This window comes from Scyliorhinus torazame, chromosome 9 (genome assembly GCF_047496885.1).
Source record: "Scyliorhinus torazame isolate Kashiwa2021f chromosome 9, sScyTor2.1, whole genome shotgun sequence".
NCBI lineage: Eukaryota > Metazoa > Chordata > Chondrichthyes > Carcharhiniformes > Scyliorhinidae > Scyliorhinus > Scyliorhinus torazame.
The window spans coordinates 67837434-67857760 of record NC_092715.1 but is presented as its reverse complement, the minus strand read 5'-3'; the positions used below and the strand labels follow the sequence as shown (position 1 = coordinate 67857760).

The following is a 20327-nucleotide window of genomic DNA, read 5'->3' as shown; positions in this document are numbered from 1 at the left end:
AATCACAGGCAATAAAGAACAGATGACAACAACTACTTGGAAACTGACAAATAAAAGCCTAAAAATCTGTCCCCTATTTTAACAGTGGAATAGCTTCTGATAATATGGAAACAGGAGTAGGTAATTTAGTCCCTTGAGCCCATTCCGCAGAACAGAACAAAGGCATGCTCGGAGCAACATGACATGGCTCTTTTTAGCATTACTTTCTAAAGAATACTTACATTCAGCTGCCATCTCTTCACACAATGATCTTTAAGTTTGTGGGGTGAGATTTAAAATCCATGAATGTAGCTACTTTAACTGTTACCCGGCATGGTGAAGAGATGACTAAATTCTGCCAGAATCTCAAAACTCACCATTGCCATTTCCTCGAGAAAAGGAGACTGAGGGCAGCATGGTGGCTCAGTGGTTAGCATTGTTGCCTCACGGCGACGAGGTCCCAGGTTCAATCCCGGCTCTGGGTCACCGTCCGTGTGGAGTTTGCACCTTCTCCCCGTGTTTGCGTGGGTTTCACCCCCACAACCCAAAGATGTGCAGGGTAGGTGGATTGGCCGTGCTAAATTGCCCCTTAATTGGAAAAAATGAATTGGGTACTCTAAATTTATAAAAAAGAAAAAAAAGAAAAGGAGATCGATTCAAAGTACATGGGCTGTGACAGCCTACTTGCCAACTGTACTTTCATACTTAGGACAGCATGGTGGTGCAGTGGTTCGTACTGCTGCCTCACGGCGCCGAGGTCCCAGGTTCAATCCAGCTCTGGGTCACTGGCCATGTGGAGTTTGCACATTATCCCCATATTTGCGTGGGTTTCACCCCAACAAGCCAAAGATGTGCAGGTAGGTGGATTGGCCACGCTAAATTGCCCCTTAATTGGAAAAAATGAATTGGGTACTCTAAATTTTTATTTTTTTTTAAACTGCACTCTCATACTTAACAAATATCCTGCTTTATATTAGTGGCCTCCAAATGAGATTTCTAATTTATCATCATTATTACTTTTATACTGCAGGCAGCTTCTCAACAGGAAGGGATTTTCCATGAATCTGCAACTTCATGTTGCATATCCACAGTAGAGTGAAGGAAAATCAGAGGAATCAATGACTCAGGTTGAGTTTGATAAAACTTCTAGTAGCAGGAGCAGGAACGTGATCAGGGCTTAAATGGATAGTGACATTCTTGGCAGGCTTCAGAAGGGGATAGAGAAAAGAGGAAAATGGGGTTTAGAAGTTCAATTAGATTTCACTCCCATCCACCAACTTGCAAAGTTAATTTTTTAATTTAAATCAGAGAACCTTACAGCAAAGAGGAGCCCATTCATTAAGCCATGCCTATGCTGACTCTTTGAAAGAGGCAATTCAATTTAATCCCACTTCGACTTCAATATTTAAGCATTTAAAAAGGAACAAAAATGTGGGGAAAACACTTCCCACATAAATGCCCCCTATTAATATCTTCTAAATTGTTTGTATTTGTAATGGGAAGTATTTGTTAGGCGCAAGATGGTAAGTCCCATATATGGCAGCAGTTATGAGAAAGTGAACGATAAGTCTCTCTGGCTTATATGCTAAAACTGCTTGTTCTTCAGGCCAGTGTATTTTGGCAAAGAAACAGCAAAGTTTTCTTCTCTCGCCTTTGGCCCATATCCCTTAATATCTTTGCTGAAGAAAAATCTGCCCATCTCTGTTCTATCTTCAACTGCTGTTTGTGGGGGTGAGTTCCAAACCTCTACCACCTTTCGCATAGAAAAGTACTTCCTAACACATCTCCTGAACAGTCTGGTCCTAATTTTTAAACTATGCCCCCTAGTTTTATAATCTCCAACCAGTGGAAATAGGTTATCTTTATCTAGACTTTGATCAGATCATCCCTTAACCTTCTAAATTCTGGAGAAAACAGGCCTAATATGTGCAACCGACCCTCATAACTTAATCCCTGTAGTCCAGGTGTCATTTTTGCAAACCTACGTAGCATTCCCGCCAAGGCCAATATATCCTTCCTAAGGTGTGGTGCCCAGAACTGCTCACAGTACTCCGTGTAACAGCTTACTCAATGACTTCTACTAGCTAAATAATCAGACGGCACTTCCAAATCAGTCAACTAAAAATTCAACTAATCATGCCTGCTTCACTAAACTGTCACTTTCTGGGTTGTTAAACTGTACTTCAACCCCAGTTTTTTTCCCTTGGGGGGGGGGGGGGGGGGCAGGGTTAAACAACCGCACAAATACTGACGTTGAATAAAATTTTAGCTAATCAAAATGCAAAATTTGAAATCGGTCACTCATATTTTTAATTCAGAACATTAAATCGCTGATTAAAACTTCTGAATTGTCATTTTACCTTGTGTTGTTCAATAGCCTCTATCCATTGATGTCTATGGTCTGGGCCTTGAGCACGGAGGTACCACACACTGTCATTCACACTGATATCAAAGCGACATTCGTCAAATTCATGGGGCTGTGGAAAAGATCGACAGGTCATGAGAAGTGAACTGGATGAACACAACAGCATGCAGGTTTCAGTTGAGATAGCTAACATTTAATATTTCCTCAAATATTATTCCATATAAACAATACTTTAGTTCAGTAACCCACACAAAATAATAATATAGTTTCTTTTTTTTTAATAAATATATTTTACTCAAGATTTTTGGCCAAACATAACAGTACATAGTGTTTCTTTTACACAACAATAAAGCAATATAAATAACAGTGGCCAGTTTTAAACAAATAAATAAATAATATATAAACAAAACAAGAACAAAACTGAATGGCAACTGCCTCATCCAAAATAAATACTCTCCAAAAATACAATCCAACAATCCAATATACAATTACCTATAACAAATACCTATACATCTTATACATATACAATAACATCTCTGAGAGTCGGTTTGATTCCTCCCCCCCCTTCCACTCCCCCCCCCCCCCCCCCCCCACCCCCGGGTTGCTGCTGTTGTCTACTTCTTTTCCATTCCCTCTATCTTTCTGTGAGGTAATCAACGAACGGTTGCCACCGCCTGGTGAACCCCTGAGCCGAACCCCTGAACACGAACTTAATCCGTTCTAACTTTATAAACCCTGCCATGTCGTTTATCCAGGTCTCCACACCCGGGGGTTTGGCTTCCTTCCACAGTAACAATATCCTGCGCCGGGCTACTAGGGACGCAAAGGTCAACACGTCAGCCTCTCTCGCCTCCTGCACTCCCGGCTCTTCTGCAACCCCAAATATAGCCAACCCCCAGCTTGGTTCGACCCGGACCCCCACCACCTTCGAAAGCACCTTTGCCACCCCCACCCAGAACCCCTGTAGCGCCGGGCATGACCAGAACATGTGGGTGTGATTCGCTGGGCCTCTATTCGCCTCTATTCGCACACCTATCCTCTACCCCAAAAAATTTACTAAGCCGTGCTCCAGTCATATGCGCCCTGTGTAACACCTTAAATTGTATCAGGCTTAGCCTGGCACACGAGGACGATGAGTTTACCCTACGTAGGGCATCAGCCCCTCCTCAATCTCCACCCCAGTTCTTCTTCCCATTTCCCTTTCAGCTCATCTACCATGATCTCCCCCTCGTCCCTCATTTCCCTGTATATGTCCGACACCTTACCATCCCCCACCCATGTCTCTGAGATCACTCTATCCTGCACCTCCTGCGTCGGGAGCTGCGGGAATTCCCTCACCTGTTGCCTCGCAAAAGCCCTCAATTGCATGTACCGAAATGCATTCCCTTGGGGCAACCCATATTTTTCCGTCAGCGCTCCCAGACTCGCAAACGTCCCGTCTACAAACAGATCTCTCAGTTGTACTACCCCAGCTCTTTGCCATGCTCCAAATCCCCCATCCATTCTCCCCGGAACAAACCTATGATTGTTTCTTATCGGGGGCCGCACCGAAGCTCCCGTCCTTCCCCTATGCCGTCTCCACTGCCCCCAAATTTTCAATGTAGCCACCACCACCGGGCTTGTGGTGTATTTCTTTGGTGAGAACGGCAACGGCGCCGTCACCATTGCTTGTAGGCTAGTCCCCCTGCAGGACGCCCTCTCCAATCTCTTCCACGCCGCTCCCTCCCCTTCTCCCATCCACTTACACACCATTGAAACATTGGCGGCCCAGTAGTACTCACCTAGGCTCGGTAGTGCCAGCTCCCCCCCTGTCCCTACTACGCTGCAAGAATCCCCTCCTCACTCTCGGGGTCTTCCCAGCCCACACAAAACTCATAATACTCTTCTCGATTCTTTTGAAAAAAGCCTTCGTGATCACCACCGGGAGGCACTGAAACACAAAAAGGAATCTCGGGAGGACCACCATTTTAACCGCCTGCACCCTACCTGCCAATGACAGGGACACCATGTCCCATCTCTTAAAGTCCTCCTCCATCTGTTCCACCAACCGCGTTAAATTAAGCCTGTGTAATGTACCCCAATTCTTGGTTATCTGGATCCCCAAGTACCGAAAGTCCCTTGTTACCTTCCTCAACGGTAAATCCTCTATCTCTCTGCTCTGCTCCCCTGGATGCACCACAAACAACTCACTTTTCCCCATGTTCAGTTTATACCCTGAAAAATCCCCAAACTCCCCAAGTATCCGCATTATCTCTGGCATCCCCTCCACCGGGTCCGCCACATATAGCAACAAATCAGCCGCATACAGAGATACCCGGTGTTCTTCTCCCCCCCGATTACTCCCCTCCACTTCCTGGAACCCCTCAATGCTATGGCCAGGGGTTCAATCGCCAGTGCAAACAATAACGGGGACAGAGGACATCCCTGCCTTGTCCCTCTATGGAGCCGAAAGTATGCAGATCCCCGTCCATTCGTGACCACACTCGCCACTGGGGCCCAAGACAACAGCTGCACCCATCCAACATGCTCATCTCCAAAACCAAATCTCCTCAGCACCTCTCACAAATAATCCCACTCCACTCTATCAAATGCTTTCTCGGCATCCATCGCCACCACTATCTCCGCTTCCCCCTCTGGTGGGGGCATCATCATTACCCCTAGCAGCCTCCGTACATTTGTATTCAGCTGTCTCCCCTTCACAAACCCAGTTTGGTCCTCATGAACCACGCCCGGGACACAATCCTCTATCCTCATTGCCATTACTTTGGCCAGAATCTTAGCATCCACATTCAGGAGGGAAATGGGCCTGTAGGACCCGCATTGCAGCGGGTCTTTTTCCTTCTTTAGGAGGAGCGATATCGTTGCCTCTGACATAGTCGGGGGCAGCTGCCCCCTTCCCCTCGCCTCATTAAAGGTTCTCATCAGTAGCGGGGCCAGCAAGTCCATATATTTCCGATAGAATTCAACTGGGAATCCGTCTGGTCCCGGGGCCTTCCCCGCCTGCATGCTCCCAATCCCTTTCACCGCTTCCTCTGTCTCAATCTGTGCTCCCAGTCCCACCCTCTCCTGCTCCTCCACCTCCACCTTAGGAAATTCCAGCTGATCCAGAAAGCACATCATTCTCTCCTTCCCATCCGGGGGTTGAGCTTCATATAATCTTTCGTAAAATGCCTTGAACACTCCATTCACTCTCTCCGCTCCATCTCTCCCTCCTCATCTCTCACCCCCCCTATCTCCCTCGCTGCTCCCCTTTTCCTCAGTTGGTGGGCCAGCAACCTGCTCGCCTTCTCCCCGTATTCGTACTGTACACCCTGTGCCTTCCTCCATTGTGCCTCTGCATTACCCCTAGTCAACAAGTCAAATTCTACATGTAGCCTTTGCCTTTCCCTGTACAGTCCCTCCTCCGGTGCCTCCGCATATTGTCTGTCCACCCTCAGAAGTTCTTTCAACAACCGCTCCCTTTCCCTACCCTCCTGCTTTCCTCTATGTGCCCTAATAGATATCAGCTCCCCTCTAACCACTGCCTTCAGCGCCTCCCAGACCACTCCCACCTGTACCTCCCCATTATCATTGAGTTCCAAGTACCTTTCAATACACCCCCTCACCCTTAAGCACACCCCCCTCATCTGGCAATAATCCCATGTCCATTCTCCAGGGTGGACGCTGTTGTTTTTCTTCCCCTATCTCCAGGTCCACCCAATGTGGAGCATGATCCGAAATGGGTATAGCCGTGTACTCCGTCCCCGTCACCTTTGGGATCAGTGCCCTTCCCAAAACAAAAAAATTTATTCATGAATAAACTTTGTGGACATAGGAGAAAAACGAAAACTCCTTACTCCTAGGTCTACGAAATCTCCAGGGGTCTACTCCTCCCATCTGCTCCATAAAATCCTTAAGCACCCTAGCTGCAGCCGGCCTCCTTCCGGTCCTGGACCTCGATCTGTCCAGCCCTGGGTCCAGCACCGTATTAAAATCTCCACCCATTACCAACTTCCCCACTTCTAGGTCCGGGATTCATCCTAACATACGCCTCATAAAGTTGGCATCATCCCAGTTCGGGGCATACACGTTCACTAATACCACCGCCTCCCCTTGCAATTTGCCACTCACCATCACGTATCTGCCCCCACTCTAGTCTTTGCCTCAAACATTACCCGCTTCCCCACCAGTATGGCCACCCCCCCGCTTTTTGCGTCTAGCCCCTAATGAAATACCTGCCCCACCCATCCTTTGCGTAGTCTGACCTGGTCTATCAGCTTCAGATGCGTCTCCTGAAGCATAACCACATCTGCCTCAAGTTTCTTTAGGTGTGCGAGTACCCGTGCCCTCTTAATCGGCCCGTTCAGCCCTCACATTCCACGTGATCAACCGGGTTGGAGGGCTCTTTACTACCACCACCCCCCCCCCCCCCCCCCCCAACCCCCCCACCCCACCCCCTTGACGACTAGCCATCTCCTTTTTCAATCCAGCTCCTCACCCGGTTCCCACGTAGCCGTATCTCCCCCAAGCGGCGCCCCCCCCCCGCCCCGACCACCCCCCCCCTTCTCCCCAGCAGCAGCAACCCAGTTAACCCCCCCCCCCCCCACTAGATCCCAAACTAGCGTAATTGCACCCCTCCATGTTGCTCCCAGAAGTCAGCAAACTCTGGCCGACCTCGGCTTCCCCCCGTGACCTCGGCTCACACTGTGCGAGGCCCCCTCCTTCCTGCTTCCCTGTTCCCGCCGTGATTACCATAGCACGGGAACAAAGCCCGCACTTCCCTTTTGGCCCCGCCCCCAATGGCCGGCGCCCTCAGCTCCTCATCCTCCCTCCCCCCCTCCCCCACGACATGGGGAAGAGAGAAAAGTTACAGGGTCGCAGGATTAACAACTTGGGAAGTCATCTCTTCCCTCTTCCCCCCCCTTCATCCCACATATTCACCCCCCCCACTTTGTCCCAAACGTTCTTTTTATGGCCCGCTCACTCCAGTTTCTCCTCGACAATAAATGTCCACGCCTCATCTGCCGTTTCGAAGTAGTGGTGTTTCCCTTGATGTGTGACCCACAGTCTTGCCGGTTGCAGCATTCCAAATTTAATCTTCCGTTTGTGCAGCACCGCCTTGGCCCGATTAAAGCTTGCCCTCCTTATCGCCACCTCCGCACTCCAATCTTGATATACGCGGATCACCGCGTTCTCTCACCTACTGCTCCGAGTTTTCTTTGCCCATCTGAGGACCATCTCTCTGTCCTTATATCGGAGAAATCTCACCACTATGGCTCGAGGAATTTCTCCAGCCCTCGGTCTTCGCGCCATAAGAGTAGTGAGGCCGTGGAATGCCCTACCTGCTACAGTAGTGAACTCGCCAACATTAAGGGCATTTAAAAGTTTATTGGATAAACATATGGATGATAATGGTATAGTGTAGGTTAGATGGCTTTTGTTTCGGTGCAACATCGTGGGCCGAAGGGCCTGTACTGCGCTGTATTGTTCTATGTTCTATGTTCTATGTTCTAATAACTCGATAGGCTCCCTCCACCTCCAGCGGACCCGTCGGGGCCTCCGATCCCATTAACGAGTGCAGCATCGTGCTCACATATGCCCCGACGTCCGCCCCTTCTACACCTTCGGGAAGATCAAGAATCCTTAAATTCTTCCTCCTCGCATTATTCTCCAGCACCTCCAGCCTTTCCACACACCTTTGTGTTGTGCCTCGTGCCTCTCCGTTTTCACCACCAGGCCCTGTATGTTGTCCTCATTCTCAGCAGCCTTTGCCTTCACGACCCGAAGCTCCTGTTCCTGGGTCTTTTGCTCCTCCTTTAGCCCCTCAATCGCTTGTAATATCGGGGCCAACAGCTCCTTCTTCAACTCCTTTTTGAGTTCTTCCACGCAACGCCGCAGGAACTCTTGTTGGTCAGGGCCCCATATTAAACTGCCTCCTTCCAAATATATGCCATCTTGCTTTGTGCCTGCCTTCCTGGCCGCTGCTCTAGAGGATCCACCACAATCCGGCCACTTTCCTCTCTTTTTTCCATCCGTGTCCAGGGGGGATTCCCTTCTGGATTACCGCACAGTGTTTTTTGCCGTTAAAATTGCCGTTGGGGCTCCTATCAAGAGCCCAAAAGTCCGTTCCACCGGGAGCTGCCGAAACGTGCGACCTAGCTGGTCATCGCCGCACCCGGAAGTCAATAATATAGTTTCTTAAATGGAGATTTTGTAGACCAGCAGAGGTAAGACCATAATTAGTAGGCATTACTAGGCCAGTTGGCCCAATGAGTCTGCTCCACCATTCAATGAGATACTGACTGATGACTTTGGTGGCAGCTATGGTGCGAGTGGTTGCACACAGGGCAGCTCCTGCTTCAAGGTGTAGAAAAGACCTCATTACCCGAAATAGGGTGCAACTTTGACGGAAAAGGATCGGAGGAGAGGTTCCCCCAGGAATGGCATGTCTGCTGGTTAGAAAATCCGGCAGAAAGGGAAAGATCAGGCCAAGGGGTTGGAAGAGACCTGTGGCGCAGCAGCCAGTGGAAAGATGGCGGCGAGGGAAGGGTCAGTGCAAGTTGGAAAGCCCCAGATGGAACAGTTGATGGCTTTCATTAAGGAAGCGTTCTGCCGGCAGAGGAATATGCAGGGGGATCGATCGAAGGCCATCGAAAAGGCTGTGGCACCCCTGAAGGGCTCAATAGAGAGGGTGGAAAAATGTCTGGAGGCTTAGGGGTCGCAGATCCAAAAGATCAAGAGGATGCAAGAGTGGTGGCACTGGAGGCAGAGATGGGGCTGTTAGGAGACCTTTGCAAGACATTGAGAGCAACGGTGGAGGAACAGGAAAACAGTTAGAGGAGGCAGAATCTGCAAATAGTTGGCCTGCCTGAAGGAGTGGAGGTTCCGAGTGCCACAAGGTACATTTCGAGGATCTGGCGGGGCTGGTGGCAGACAGGGGTGCTGGACAAGGCCCCTGAAGTGGTCAGAGCGAACAGGTTTCTGAGGTAGAAGCCAAGACCTGGGGAGCCGCCGCGGGCAGTGATCGTGAGACTCCACAGGTTTGTGGTGAAAGAGAAGATCTTGCAGTGGGCGAGGGAGAAGTGGAACTGCGAATAGAGGGGATCAAGGTCCGAATATACAAGGACATTGGAGCTGAACTGGCAAAACGGCGTGCGGGGTTCAACAGGGCCACGGCGGTGTTATATTGACGACAGATCAGGTTTCGAGTGCTCTATCCAGCAGAATCCTGCACTTTATTGCAAATCCCTTTTTCTGCCAACAACCCCGAATCGAGACTCCACCCCGACCTCTGCTCCCGTCCCGATCTAAGCCAAATTGGTGGTGGCGGCGGCGCTGGTGGTGGTGCGCAGCCACATTCTGGGAAGCATTAAAAGCGGTGTCCATGGGGAGATTAGCTAGTTCAAGGTACATGTGGAAGGAATATGAATGGTTAATTAACAAGATTGTTGGAGTAGATAGGGTGTACTCGAGGGTGCCCACCACGGAGGGATTGGTGAGGAGGAATCAATTGATAGGTTGGCGACGGGGAGGGCGGTAGGACAGCTGCGTAGCGCGAAGGGGGTGCAGTATGAATACGGGGAGAAGGTGAGTCGAATGTTAACGCATCAGCTACGAAGGCAGGCCACGTCCAGGGAAATATTGAAGATAGAAGAGGTTAGATAAACTCAGCATGTTCTCACTGGAACGACGGAGGTTGAGGCGCAACCTGATAGAGGTCTACTAGATTATGACTGGCATGGACAGAGTGGATAGTCAGATGCTCTTTCCTGGGTCGGAGAGTCAAGTACTAGGGGACAACGGTTTAAAGTATGTGAGGAAAAGTTCAGAACAGACGTGCGAGGCAAGTTTTTTTACACAAGAGGGTGGTAAATATATGGAACGCTCTGCCTGGGGAGGTGGTGGGAGCAGGTATGATAGCGGCATTTAAGGGGCAGCTAGACAAATATATGAATAGGGTGGGAGTGGAAGGATACGGACTTCGTAAGTGCAGACAGTTTTAGATTAGGCAGGTACCATGGTCGGCGCAGGCTTGGAGGGCTTAAGAGCCTGTCCTGTGCTGTATTGTTCTTTGTAGACAGATTGGGGCAGGGGATGTGGTGTCGGAGCCAGGGAAGATAACGATGCGTTTAGGGATTATTATCTGGAGCTGTACAGGACGGAGCCGGGGGCGAACAGGGTGACATGGGACAGTTTTTAGACGAATTGGAGTTTCCACAGTTGAAGGAAAAGAGGCAGGCGCGAGAGGAGCCCTTGGGGCTGAGGAAGGTATTGGACAGTATAAGGGGCATGAAGTCCGGGAGGGCCTCGGGGCCCGATGGTTACCCGCCGGATATCTAGGAGTTCGCGACGGACCTGACGCCACATCTCTTGAGCCGTTGGAGAAGGGGGAGCTGCGGAGATGATGACACAGGCAGCGATCACATTAATACCAAAAAAGGGAAAAGACCTGCTGGAATGTGGGTCGTATAGGCCCATATCATTCACCGGAAACACTTCACTTTTCCCTACATTTAGCTTATGCCCCGAGAACGCCCCAAACTTCCCCAAGAGGCCCAGGACCCTCTCCATGCTCTCCAACAGGTCCAAAGCGCACAATAGTAAGTCATCGGCATATAGCAACACCCGGTGCTCCCTTCAACCCCTCTTAATCCCTTGCCACTCTGTCGACTCGCTTTGAGCTATTACCAGAGGCTCTATCGCTAGCGCAAACAACAGTGGTGACGGTGGGCACCCTGCCCTGTTCCCCTGTGCAGTTCAAAGTTTTGTGAGCCCATGTCGTTGGTTCACACACTCTCATAGCTATTGTATTTATTTCCTCCCCCAACCAACACCCCCCTCCCCAACCTATTTGTCCCTTGATTATTTTGTATTTTTGGAATGTTATTACTGTCTCCTACCATGAAGATTGATGCAAAGTATTTATTTAACTCCCTTGCTATTTCCTGGTTCTCATTATTATTTCCCGAGCCTCATTCTCCAAATGGCCTATGTTCACGTTGGCCTCTCTTCTTTTTTACCTATTTAACGAAGTTTTTGTTGTCCGTTTGTATATTATTTGCTAGTTTACCTTCATAGTTTATCTTTTCCCTCTATTATTTTTCGGTCATCTATGTTTATTTTTAAAACTTTCCCAATCCTCTGCCTTTCCACTAATCTTTGCCACATTATATTTTTTTCTTTATATAATACTATCCTTGGTTAACCACGGTTGATTCATTCTCTTCCTGGAATTAGTCTTCCTCACTAGGATGTATTTCTGTTGTGAGTCCTGAACTATTTTCATAATCGTCTGCCATTGTTGATCAACCATCTTTTCTGCTAAACGGCTTTTTCAGTGCACTCCATTCAACTCTGCCCTCATTCCTTTGTAATTATTCTTATTTAAGTTTCGCACAATTGTTTCTGACTCAAGCATGCACTCTCTCAAACTGAATGCTAAATTCCACCATGTTATGATCAATGTGCCGAGGGGATCTTTTACTCAGATTGTTTATTAAACCTGCCTCATTACACATTACCAGATCCAAAAGAGCCTGATTCCTGGTTGGATCCACAATATATCATTCTAGGAAACTATCCCGAATACACTGTATAAATTCTTCCTCATGGCTACCTATGCCAATTTGATTTTCCAAATCGACATGAAGATTTAAGTCATCCATTATTAATGTACTGCCTTTTTTACATGCCCTCATTAATTCAGTTTATTCTCTGTCCTACAGTATCGCTGCTGTTAGGGGGGCCTCGACCAGGCATTTTCAAAGTTGGAGTCGTGACCCGCGGGTGGGTCCCGGAGGGTAGCAGAGCTATCCATAGCAGCGTTCCCAATCGCGGAACTTCACGTGCAACAACCACAGCAGCCGGCTTCTAACAATGTCGGCTGCAAGCGGCTTTAAAAATGCCGGCCGCGACCAGCTAAAAAAAACGTGTGCACACTACGTTCATCAGTGCGCATGCCTGGAGCCCAAAGAGAAATATCGCCTCCTCCGCACGTCAGCGTATTGATCCAGGAGAAGATTATTTTAAAAATTCAATGCAATCTTCCTGCCTGAAGCGAGGCAGAGAGCAGGTCACGCGCCCTGAACAATGATGTCACGTGCTTTGGGCGCGATTGCGATTCTTCCATTTTGTCAGCAATGACCTACATGTGCAAGGTTGGATTTTCCGTCCTCACAATGAAGACACAAAGGAACCGGCTGAATCCTGCACCCGATATGCGCATAGCACTTTCCTCCTGTGAACCTGATTGGAGTGAGATCGCGAGGACCAAGCCGACTCACCTCTCGTATTAAAGGTAAGAGAAAATGGAGGGTCACAAAGGTTGCCCGACATGGGTCATGAAGTTTGGCCGGTTGGTAAAAATGAGTTTCCAGAAAAAAAAGTTTGAAAAACACTGGCCTAGACCACTCCCAGCGGTGTCGTCTTCCCTTTGTTATTCCTCAACCCCACCAATATAGATTCTGCATCTTCCAACCCAAGATCATTTCTTTCTATCGTGCTTATTCCATCTCATGCTAACAAAGCTACCCCACCATCCTTTCCTTCTTGCCTGTCTTAATGAAAATATACATACCCCTGAATATTAAGTTCCGAGCTTTGGTCTTCTTGCAACCATGTCTCTGTAATGGCTGTAAGATCAGATCCATTACCTTCAATTTGTGCCGTTAATTAAGTTAATTTGTGTTGAATACTACATGCGGTTAAGTAAAGAACCATTAATTTTGCTCTTTCCCCCTTTGTCCTATTTTCTGCCGTTTCTACATGTTTGTACACTGTCCCTTCCTGTGAACTTTGGATATCATTACCTAAATAGTTGCCTTGCAAGGTTGCCATATCCTTTTGCTTTATAAGCCTACATATCCCCTCTTCAGAACTATTTATTTTCTCCAAAACCATCACCACCCATACCCCCCTGCCCCCATTTTATTCAAAGTACTTGCAGTTTCAACTATATAAAGCAAAATAATTCCATAATCAGGATTCTATGTACACATATCCACAATATAATTTAACTGCACAGAGCACATAACTGCATGGTGCAACTCATAAAGAGGAGACAGATATTTTTGGTTGAAGTGAATTGCAGCCACCCCACTAAGTAGTCAGTGAAAAAAAAAATGAAAATAGAGATCTCACAGTGCAAAAGAACAGAAATTACTGAACTGATATACGTTTGAATGGAAGAATAGGTTATTAGCTTGAAGGGTTTAAACCTCACTGCCAATCAGAAGATTGCATGAACAAAAGTCTTAAGTCTTTGCCCTATAATTAGTTTTCACTCTAGAGTCACAAACCTCATCAGCACAATGGCTTATTAACACCAATCACCAGGTGATGCTAGAATCCTGGTTTCTATCAAGTTTCTCTTCATTGCCAGTTTGTAATCGTAATCATCAATATCGCAAAACCAGAGATTCTGGCACAGGAAGAGAAAACGGAATCAATTTGACCTGCTGCCTGTGGCAGGTTTCAGACTAACAACCAGATTTACAAACCTGCAAGGGAAGAATTTCTTTAAATATTGAATGACAATTTTAATACATTGTGCATTAGTGTGGTGTGATTCATTATCAGAGGTGATTTAAGTAATTTTGTACCACTATTTGGCAGTACCGAAAAAAGTCCTAGAAAAAGATTCCTGTATTGGTGGAGATGAACAAGTATCAAGGCAAAGTTCCAGTCAATGCACTTGAAACTGGCCCAGTAGTTTAAAGAAACTTAATCCCTTTGATAGCATTACAATACATGATTTTTTTAAAAATCTTCAAATTATAACTTTACAATAAGTTTTATAAGTATTCAAACGCCAAAAATCAATTAAGTATGTACCACAGCACTTCTTTTGGAAATATTTTTATTATAATTTTTAAACAATTTTAATACAAAACATACAGGAATACAGTAACAATTAAACAATAAAGGGTGGTGCAGTGATTAGCATGTTGCCTCACAGCATTGAGGATCCGGGTTCGATCCCAGCCCTGCTGTCAGACCCGAGATTGTCCAGTATTTTCTGCTTTTATTCATCTTAAAATCACTTTTTAGATCCTCATCCCTTTTCTTAGCTATGTCGTTGGTGCCAATGTTCACCACGACTTCTGGCTGCTCCCCCTCCCCCTTAAGAATCCTGTAGACTCGATCCAAGGCATCCCTGACCCTGGAACCCACGAGGGAACATACCTTCCAGGAGTCTCGTTCGTGACCACAGAATCTCCTATCCATTCCCCTAACCATTGAGTCTCCTAAGGTAGTCTCGTTCGCGACCACAGAATCTCCTATCCATTCCCCTAACCATTGAGTCTCCTATCACTATCGCTTTTCTGTTCTCCCCCTTGCCTTCTGAGCCACAGGTTCATTTGCAGGGTCTCATAGACCTGCTGCATCGGATTCGCATAATTCAACCTCTGGGGTTTCCCCCAGTCCCTTGCTATCTGGACTCCCAAATACCGAAAATGACTTCCAACTAGCCGGAACAGCACTCCCTTAAACCCCCCCCCCTTCCTCTGCCTCAGCAACCCAACCACAAAATATTCACTCTTTCCTATATTTATCTGCAAGATCCCCATAATGTTACCCATTGACACTTCCGGATCCCTCACATATAACAGCAAGTCATCAGTGTACAGCAAGGCCCTGTTCCACGCTTCCTCTACCTATTCCTCCTCATGTATTTGAGGACCTCGGGGCCATGGCTAGTGGCTCTATTGCTAGTGCAAACAGCAATGGGGCCAGAGGACACTTGGTTAGTGCAAACATTGGCAATGGGGTTGTATACAACAGCCGCACCCACGCTAAAAAGTCTGTCTCAAATCCAACAGTTTTCCAATACCGCAAACAGACGGCCCAATCGAACGCTTCTCCGCATCAAGCGAGATTATCACCTCTGGAACCAGACCCTCCCCGAGAGTAAGCATCACATTCAACAGCCGTCTCACGTCCGCCGTCAACCTCCGACCCTTAACGAAACCGATTTGGTCTTTCCCCACAACTTCCGGTTCCTGTCTTAATGCCAACGCCTTAGCTGACAGCTTTGCTTCCACATTTAATAGGGAAATTGATCGATACAAACCAGACTAAGCGATCTTTGTCTTTTTTCAAGAGCAGAGAAATCGGAGCCTGCATAAGTGTCTGTGGCTAAGCACCTCTCTCTAAGGAGTCCCTGAAAATCCCTAGCAATAGAGGGGCTAATAGGTCTATGAACTTTTTATAAAACTCCACCGGGAACCCGTTGGGTCCCTGTGCCTTCCTCGACTGCATCAATTTCAGCGTCTGCTTGATCTTATCCAACTCCAGCGGAGCTTCAAGGTCCTCTCGTAACTCCCTCTCCACCTTGGGAAAATCCAACTTACGCAGGAATTCTACCATATCTTTCACGGCCCGTGGAGGCTCGGACATGTATACATTTTTGTAAATGGTCTTAAATACCTCATTTACCTTTTCCTGACCTGAGACCAGCCCCGCCCTCCCCCCCCCCCCCTTCCCCCCCCCCCGCCCCCCCCGCCCCCCCCGCCCCTTGCTATCAAATCCAGAGTGGAAAACTTACCTCACTCAAGTCTTGCAAAGGCACGCCTGATCTCTCTCACGCATGTGGATCTCCAGGCGGAATATCACATTGGTTTCCAATTTCATTAAATGAGCAAAAACTCACGCTCTTTTGACTCCCCACATTACAGGTGACCATCCTTATTGGCAGACGCTTACTCCCCCTCCTCCTAGCCTGGAGTCAGTCATTACCACCACGAAAGGTCATAGCTCGCTGATAATTCCCAAGCGGCGAACCATCTCACATAAATGGTGGAGCAGAGAAAGATAACTAGTTACTAGCAGTTTTCTCTCGCTCTTCCTTCCTTGCCCACCCCCGGAACACAACCCCAAATCACACTCCTCGATTGAAAAGAATCGTCTTCACCTTATTGAAGGCCCCCGTCGCTTCACCAGTTCTGTGCCAATGTCTTGTCAAATCCTTACCATGTTACCATCCCAGTTAATGTTCCATGCTTTCTTGGACAATCAAGCACCCACTCCTCTCTCTGAAAACTATGAAACCGAATGAACACCACTCAAGGTGGCTCATTCGGTCACGGTTTCTGCCTCAAGGTCCTGTTGCCCTGTCCAGCTCCAGCGCAGCAAATACCTCATCGCCACTCATCAACTGGGAGAACTTCACAGCAAAGTATTCGGTCGGCTCTGAGCCCTCAACTCCCTCCGCAGTAGACCCACCAGCCTCAGGTTCATGCGTCTGGACCTATTTTCCATATCGCCCAATTTCTCCTGGAGGCCCGCATTCCTGTCCCCAATGATCGCCACTTCAGCCTCCAAAGATGCAAATCTGTCCTCGTGTTGAGATAAGGCCTCCTCCACGCCTTTCAACTCCTCAGCCTACTCGCCTACAACCTTAACCGTCTTGTTCTGTTGCTCCCTGACTGGGCCAAAGCTTTCTCCCCTGTAGTTTTAACAAAGTCTTCAATTCCAGGCCATGCTTCTGAAAACGTTTATCCATCTCTCCACCAAACTTTTCATTCTCATGCCATCACCCCTGCCATCTTGTCGAGGGTGATGGACACGGCTGCTTCCCCCGCCATCTTTGAGTCCTTGCTCGAGCTCACTGCTTGCAATTTCACCCCTCCGCCTCTCTTCGATGTCGAGTCCAATCGCAAAAATTCTTCACAGAACGGGCAGAAAAGCCTGAAGTGTCAGAGCTTGCTTGGGAGTCACCCGAGATGCGGCCACCTGAAGTCGCCATCACAGCATTCTTATTTATTTTTTGCTGGAAAGGTAATAGAAGTTAATGAAATCAAACATGCTGGCACAGGAAGCAGTTTGGAAGACAAATGATATTTTGATTTCATTGCAGGAGGACGAAAGTACAGGAACAAGGATGTCTTACTGCATCTGTACAGGGCCATGGTGAGACCACACTGAGTACTGTGCACAGATTGGGTCTTCTTAATTAAGAAGGGACATATTTGTATTAGAGGGACTGCAACAAAGGTTCACCAGACTGTTTCCTGGGGTGGCAAGATTGTCGTTTGAGGAGAGACTGGGTCGACTGGGCCTGTATTCACTGTAGTTTAGATGAATGAGACGGAACCTCATTGAAACGTATAAAATTCTGACAGGGCTGGACAGATTTGGTGAATTTAGGGGCCATCACGAAGGAGGAGGATCTGGGGAAACTGAAAGGTCTGAAGGTGGATAAATCACCTGGGCCGGATGGACTACATGGCAAGATTCTGAAGGAGATAGCAGGAGACTGTGGAGGCGTTGTTGGTGATTTTTCACCAATCACTGCAGGCAAGGACTGGAAAATAGCTCATGTAACACCCCTGTTTAAGAAGGGAGGGAGGCAGAAGATAGGAAATTATAGGCCGGTTAGCCTGACTTCGGTCATTGGTAAGATTTTTGAGTCTGTTATTAAAGGTGAGATCGCAAAGTACTTGGAAGTGCATGGTAAAATAGGACTGAATCAGCACGATTTTGTCAAGGGGAGGTCATGTCTGGCAAATCTTTCAGAGTTCTTTGAGGTAACAAGGAAGTTGGAGAATCAGTGGACTTGATCTATTTAGATTTCCAGAAGGCCTTTGCCAAGGTGCCGTATAGGAGGCTGTTAAATAGGTTAAGAGCCCATAGTGTTAAGGATAAGATACTGGCATGTATAGAGGACGGGCTGACTGTCAGAAGACAGAGAGTGGGAATAATGGGTTCTTTTTCGGGATGGCAGCCCTGCCTAGTGCTGTGCCCAAAGAGAAAATGCTGGAAAATCTCAGCATGTCTGGCAGCATCTGTAGGGAGAGCTAATGTTTTGAGTCCAGATTACCCTTTGTCACTAGTGCTGTGCCTCAGGGGTGGGTGCTGGGACTACAACTTTTCACAATATACATTAACAATCTGGAGAAGGAACTGAAGGCACTGTTGCTAAGCTTGCAGATGATACAAAGATATGTAGAGGGACAGGTAGTATTGAGAAAGCAGGCTAGGAAAGTGGGCAAAGAAGTGGCAGATGGAATACAATGTGGAAAAGTGTGAAGTTATGCTTTTTGGAAGGAAGAATGGAGGCATAGACTATTTGTTAAATGGTGAAATGCTTCGGAAATCAGAAGCACAAAGGAACTTAGGAGACTTTGTTCAAGATTCTCTTTAGGTTCAGTTGGCAGTTAAGTAGGCAAATGCAATGTTAGCATTCATGTCAAGAGGGCTAAAATACAAGACCAGGGATGTACTCCTGAGGCTGTACAAGGCTCTGGTCAGACCCCATTTGGAGTATCGTGAGCAGTTTTGTTCCCCGCATCTGAGGATGGCTGTGCTGGCCTTGGAAAGGGTCCAGAGAAGGTTCACAAGAATGATCCGCAGAATGAAGAGCTTGTCATACGAGGAGCGGTTGAGGGCTTGAGTTTGTACGCGTTGGAGTTTAGAAGGATGAGGGGGGGATCTCATTGAAATTTACAGGATACTGCGAGGCCTGGATAGAGTGGACGTGGAGAGGATGTTTCCACGAGTAGGAAAAACTAGAACTAGAGGGCACAACTTCAGACTGAAGGGGTGATTCTTTGAAACAGAAATGAGAAGGAATTTCTTCAGCCAGAGGGTTGTTAATCTGTGGAACTCTTTGCCGCAGAAGGCTGTGGACGCCGAATCACTAAGTGTCTTTAAGACAGAGATAGAAATGTTCTTTCTTTTTAAATAAATTTAGAGTACCCAATTCATTTTTTTCTAATTAAGGGGCAATTTAGCGTGGCCAATCCACCTACCTGCACATCTTTGGGTTGTGAGGGCAAAACCCACGCAAACACAGGGAGAACGTGGAAACTCCACACGGACAGTGGCCCAGAGCCGAGATCGAACCTGGGACCTCAGCGCCATGAGGCAGCAGTGCTAACCACTGCACCACCGTGTTGCCCGATAGAAATGTTCTTGATCAATAAGGGAATTAGGGGTTATGGGGTGAAAGCAGGAGAACGAGGATAAGAAAAATTTCAGCCACGATTGAATGGCAGAGCAGAGTCAATGTGCGAGTGGCCTAATTCTGTTGCTGTGTCTTATGGACTGTGTGCAGGGGTGCAGGGATGTTGTTTCCTCTGGCTGAGGGGTCTAGAACAAGGGGTCACAGTCTCAAGATACAGGGTAGGCAGGCCATTTAAGGTTGAGATGAGGAGAAACTTTTTCACTGAGAGGGAAGGTGGTGGCATATCGGTATCATCACTGGATAGAAATCCAGAGACCAGGGCAAGGTCTGGGGGCCCAGGTTCGATTCCCACCATGACAGATGGTGAAATTTGAATTCAATACAAATCTGGAATTAAAAGTCGAATGATGACCATGAAACCATTGTCAATTGTTGTAAAAAAACCATCTCATTTACTAACGTCCTTTCGGGAAGGAAATTTGCTGTCCTTACCTGCTCTGGCCTACACATGACTCCCATCCACAGCAATGTGGCTGACTCTCAAAAGTCCTCTGAAATGGAAGGCAGTCAGGGATGGACAACAAATGCTGGCGCAGCCAGCGATGCCCACATCCCGTAAATGAATAAAACAAATGGTGAACCTGTGGAATTCTCTACCACAGAAGGCTGTGGGGGCCAAGTTAATAAATATCCTTAAGGAAATAGGTAGACCTCTAGACTCCATAACATGGGGTACGGGGAGAGCGCAGGAGTATGACATTGAGATAGAGGATCAGCCACGACCATACTGAATGGCAGAGGACGCAGAAAGGGCCAAATGGCCTACTCCTGCTCCTACGTTTCTAAAATGGCTGACAATATTTTAATCCCTCATTTGTCCCAGATAAATTGCTTAGTTTCTTAAAACCTGAATCATTTAGTGCACATCGTAGACCAAAAATGGGAAGAATTGATAACTTCTCCCCAAAGCAAGCAGAAGCCACCTCTCTCAAAATTGTGTTAAATGGCTGCAGCAGTACACCAGACTACCTGCCAAACACAAGGATATTAGCAACTGTAATCCCACAAATCAACAGCAAGATCTTGCAACAATGGCAT

At 47.5% G+C, this 20327-nt stretch overlaps 1 protein-coding gene across 6 annotated transcripts in view; it reads right to left on the bottom strand.

Moving 5' to 3' along the window:
* LOC140429273 (ceramide transfer protein) overlaps positions 1 to 20327 on the bottom strand; it is a 203761-nt gene that overhangs the window by 134081 nt on the left and 49353 nt on the right. For 5 of the 6 annotated variants that reach the window (XM_072516055.1, XM_072516057.1, XM_072516059.1 and 2 more), the window contains exon 3: positions 2340 to 2456. The exons of the other annotated variant lie outside the window; for it this stretch is intronic. In XM_072516055.1, coding sequence (XP_072372156.1) covers positions 2340 to 2456 — 117 coding nt within the window. The remainder of the gene's footprint in view (positions 1 to 2339; positions 2457 to 20327) is intronic. 6 annotated transcript variants of the gene reach the window in all.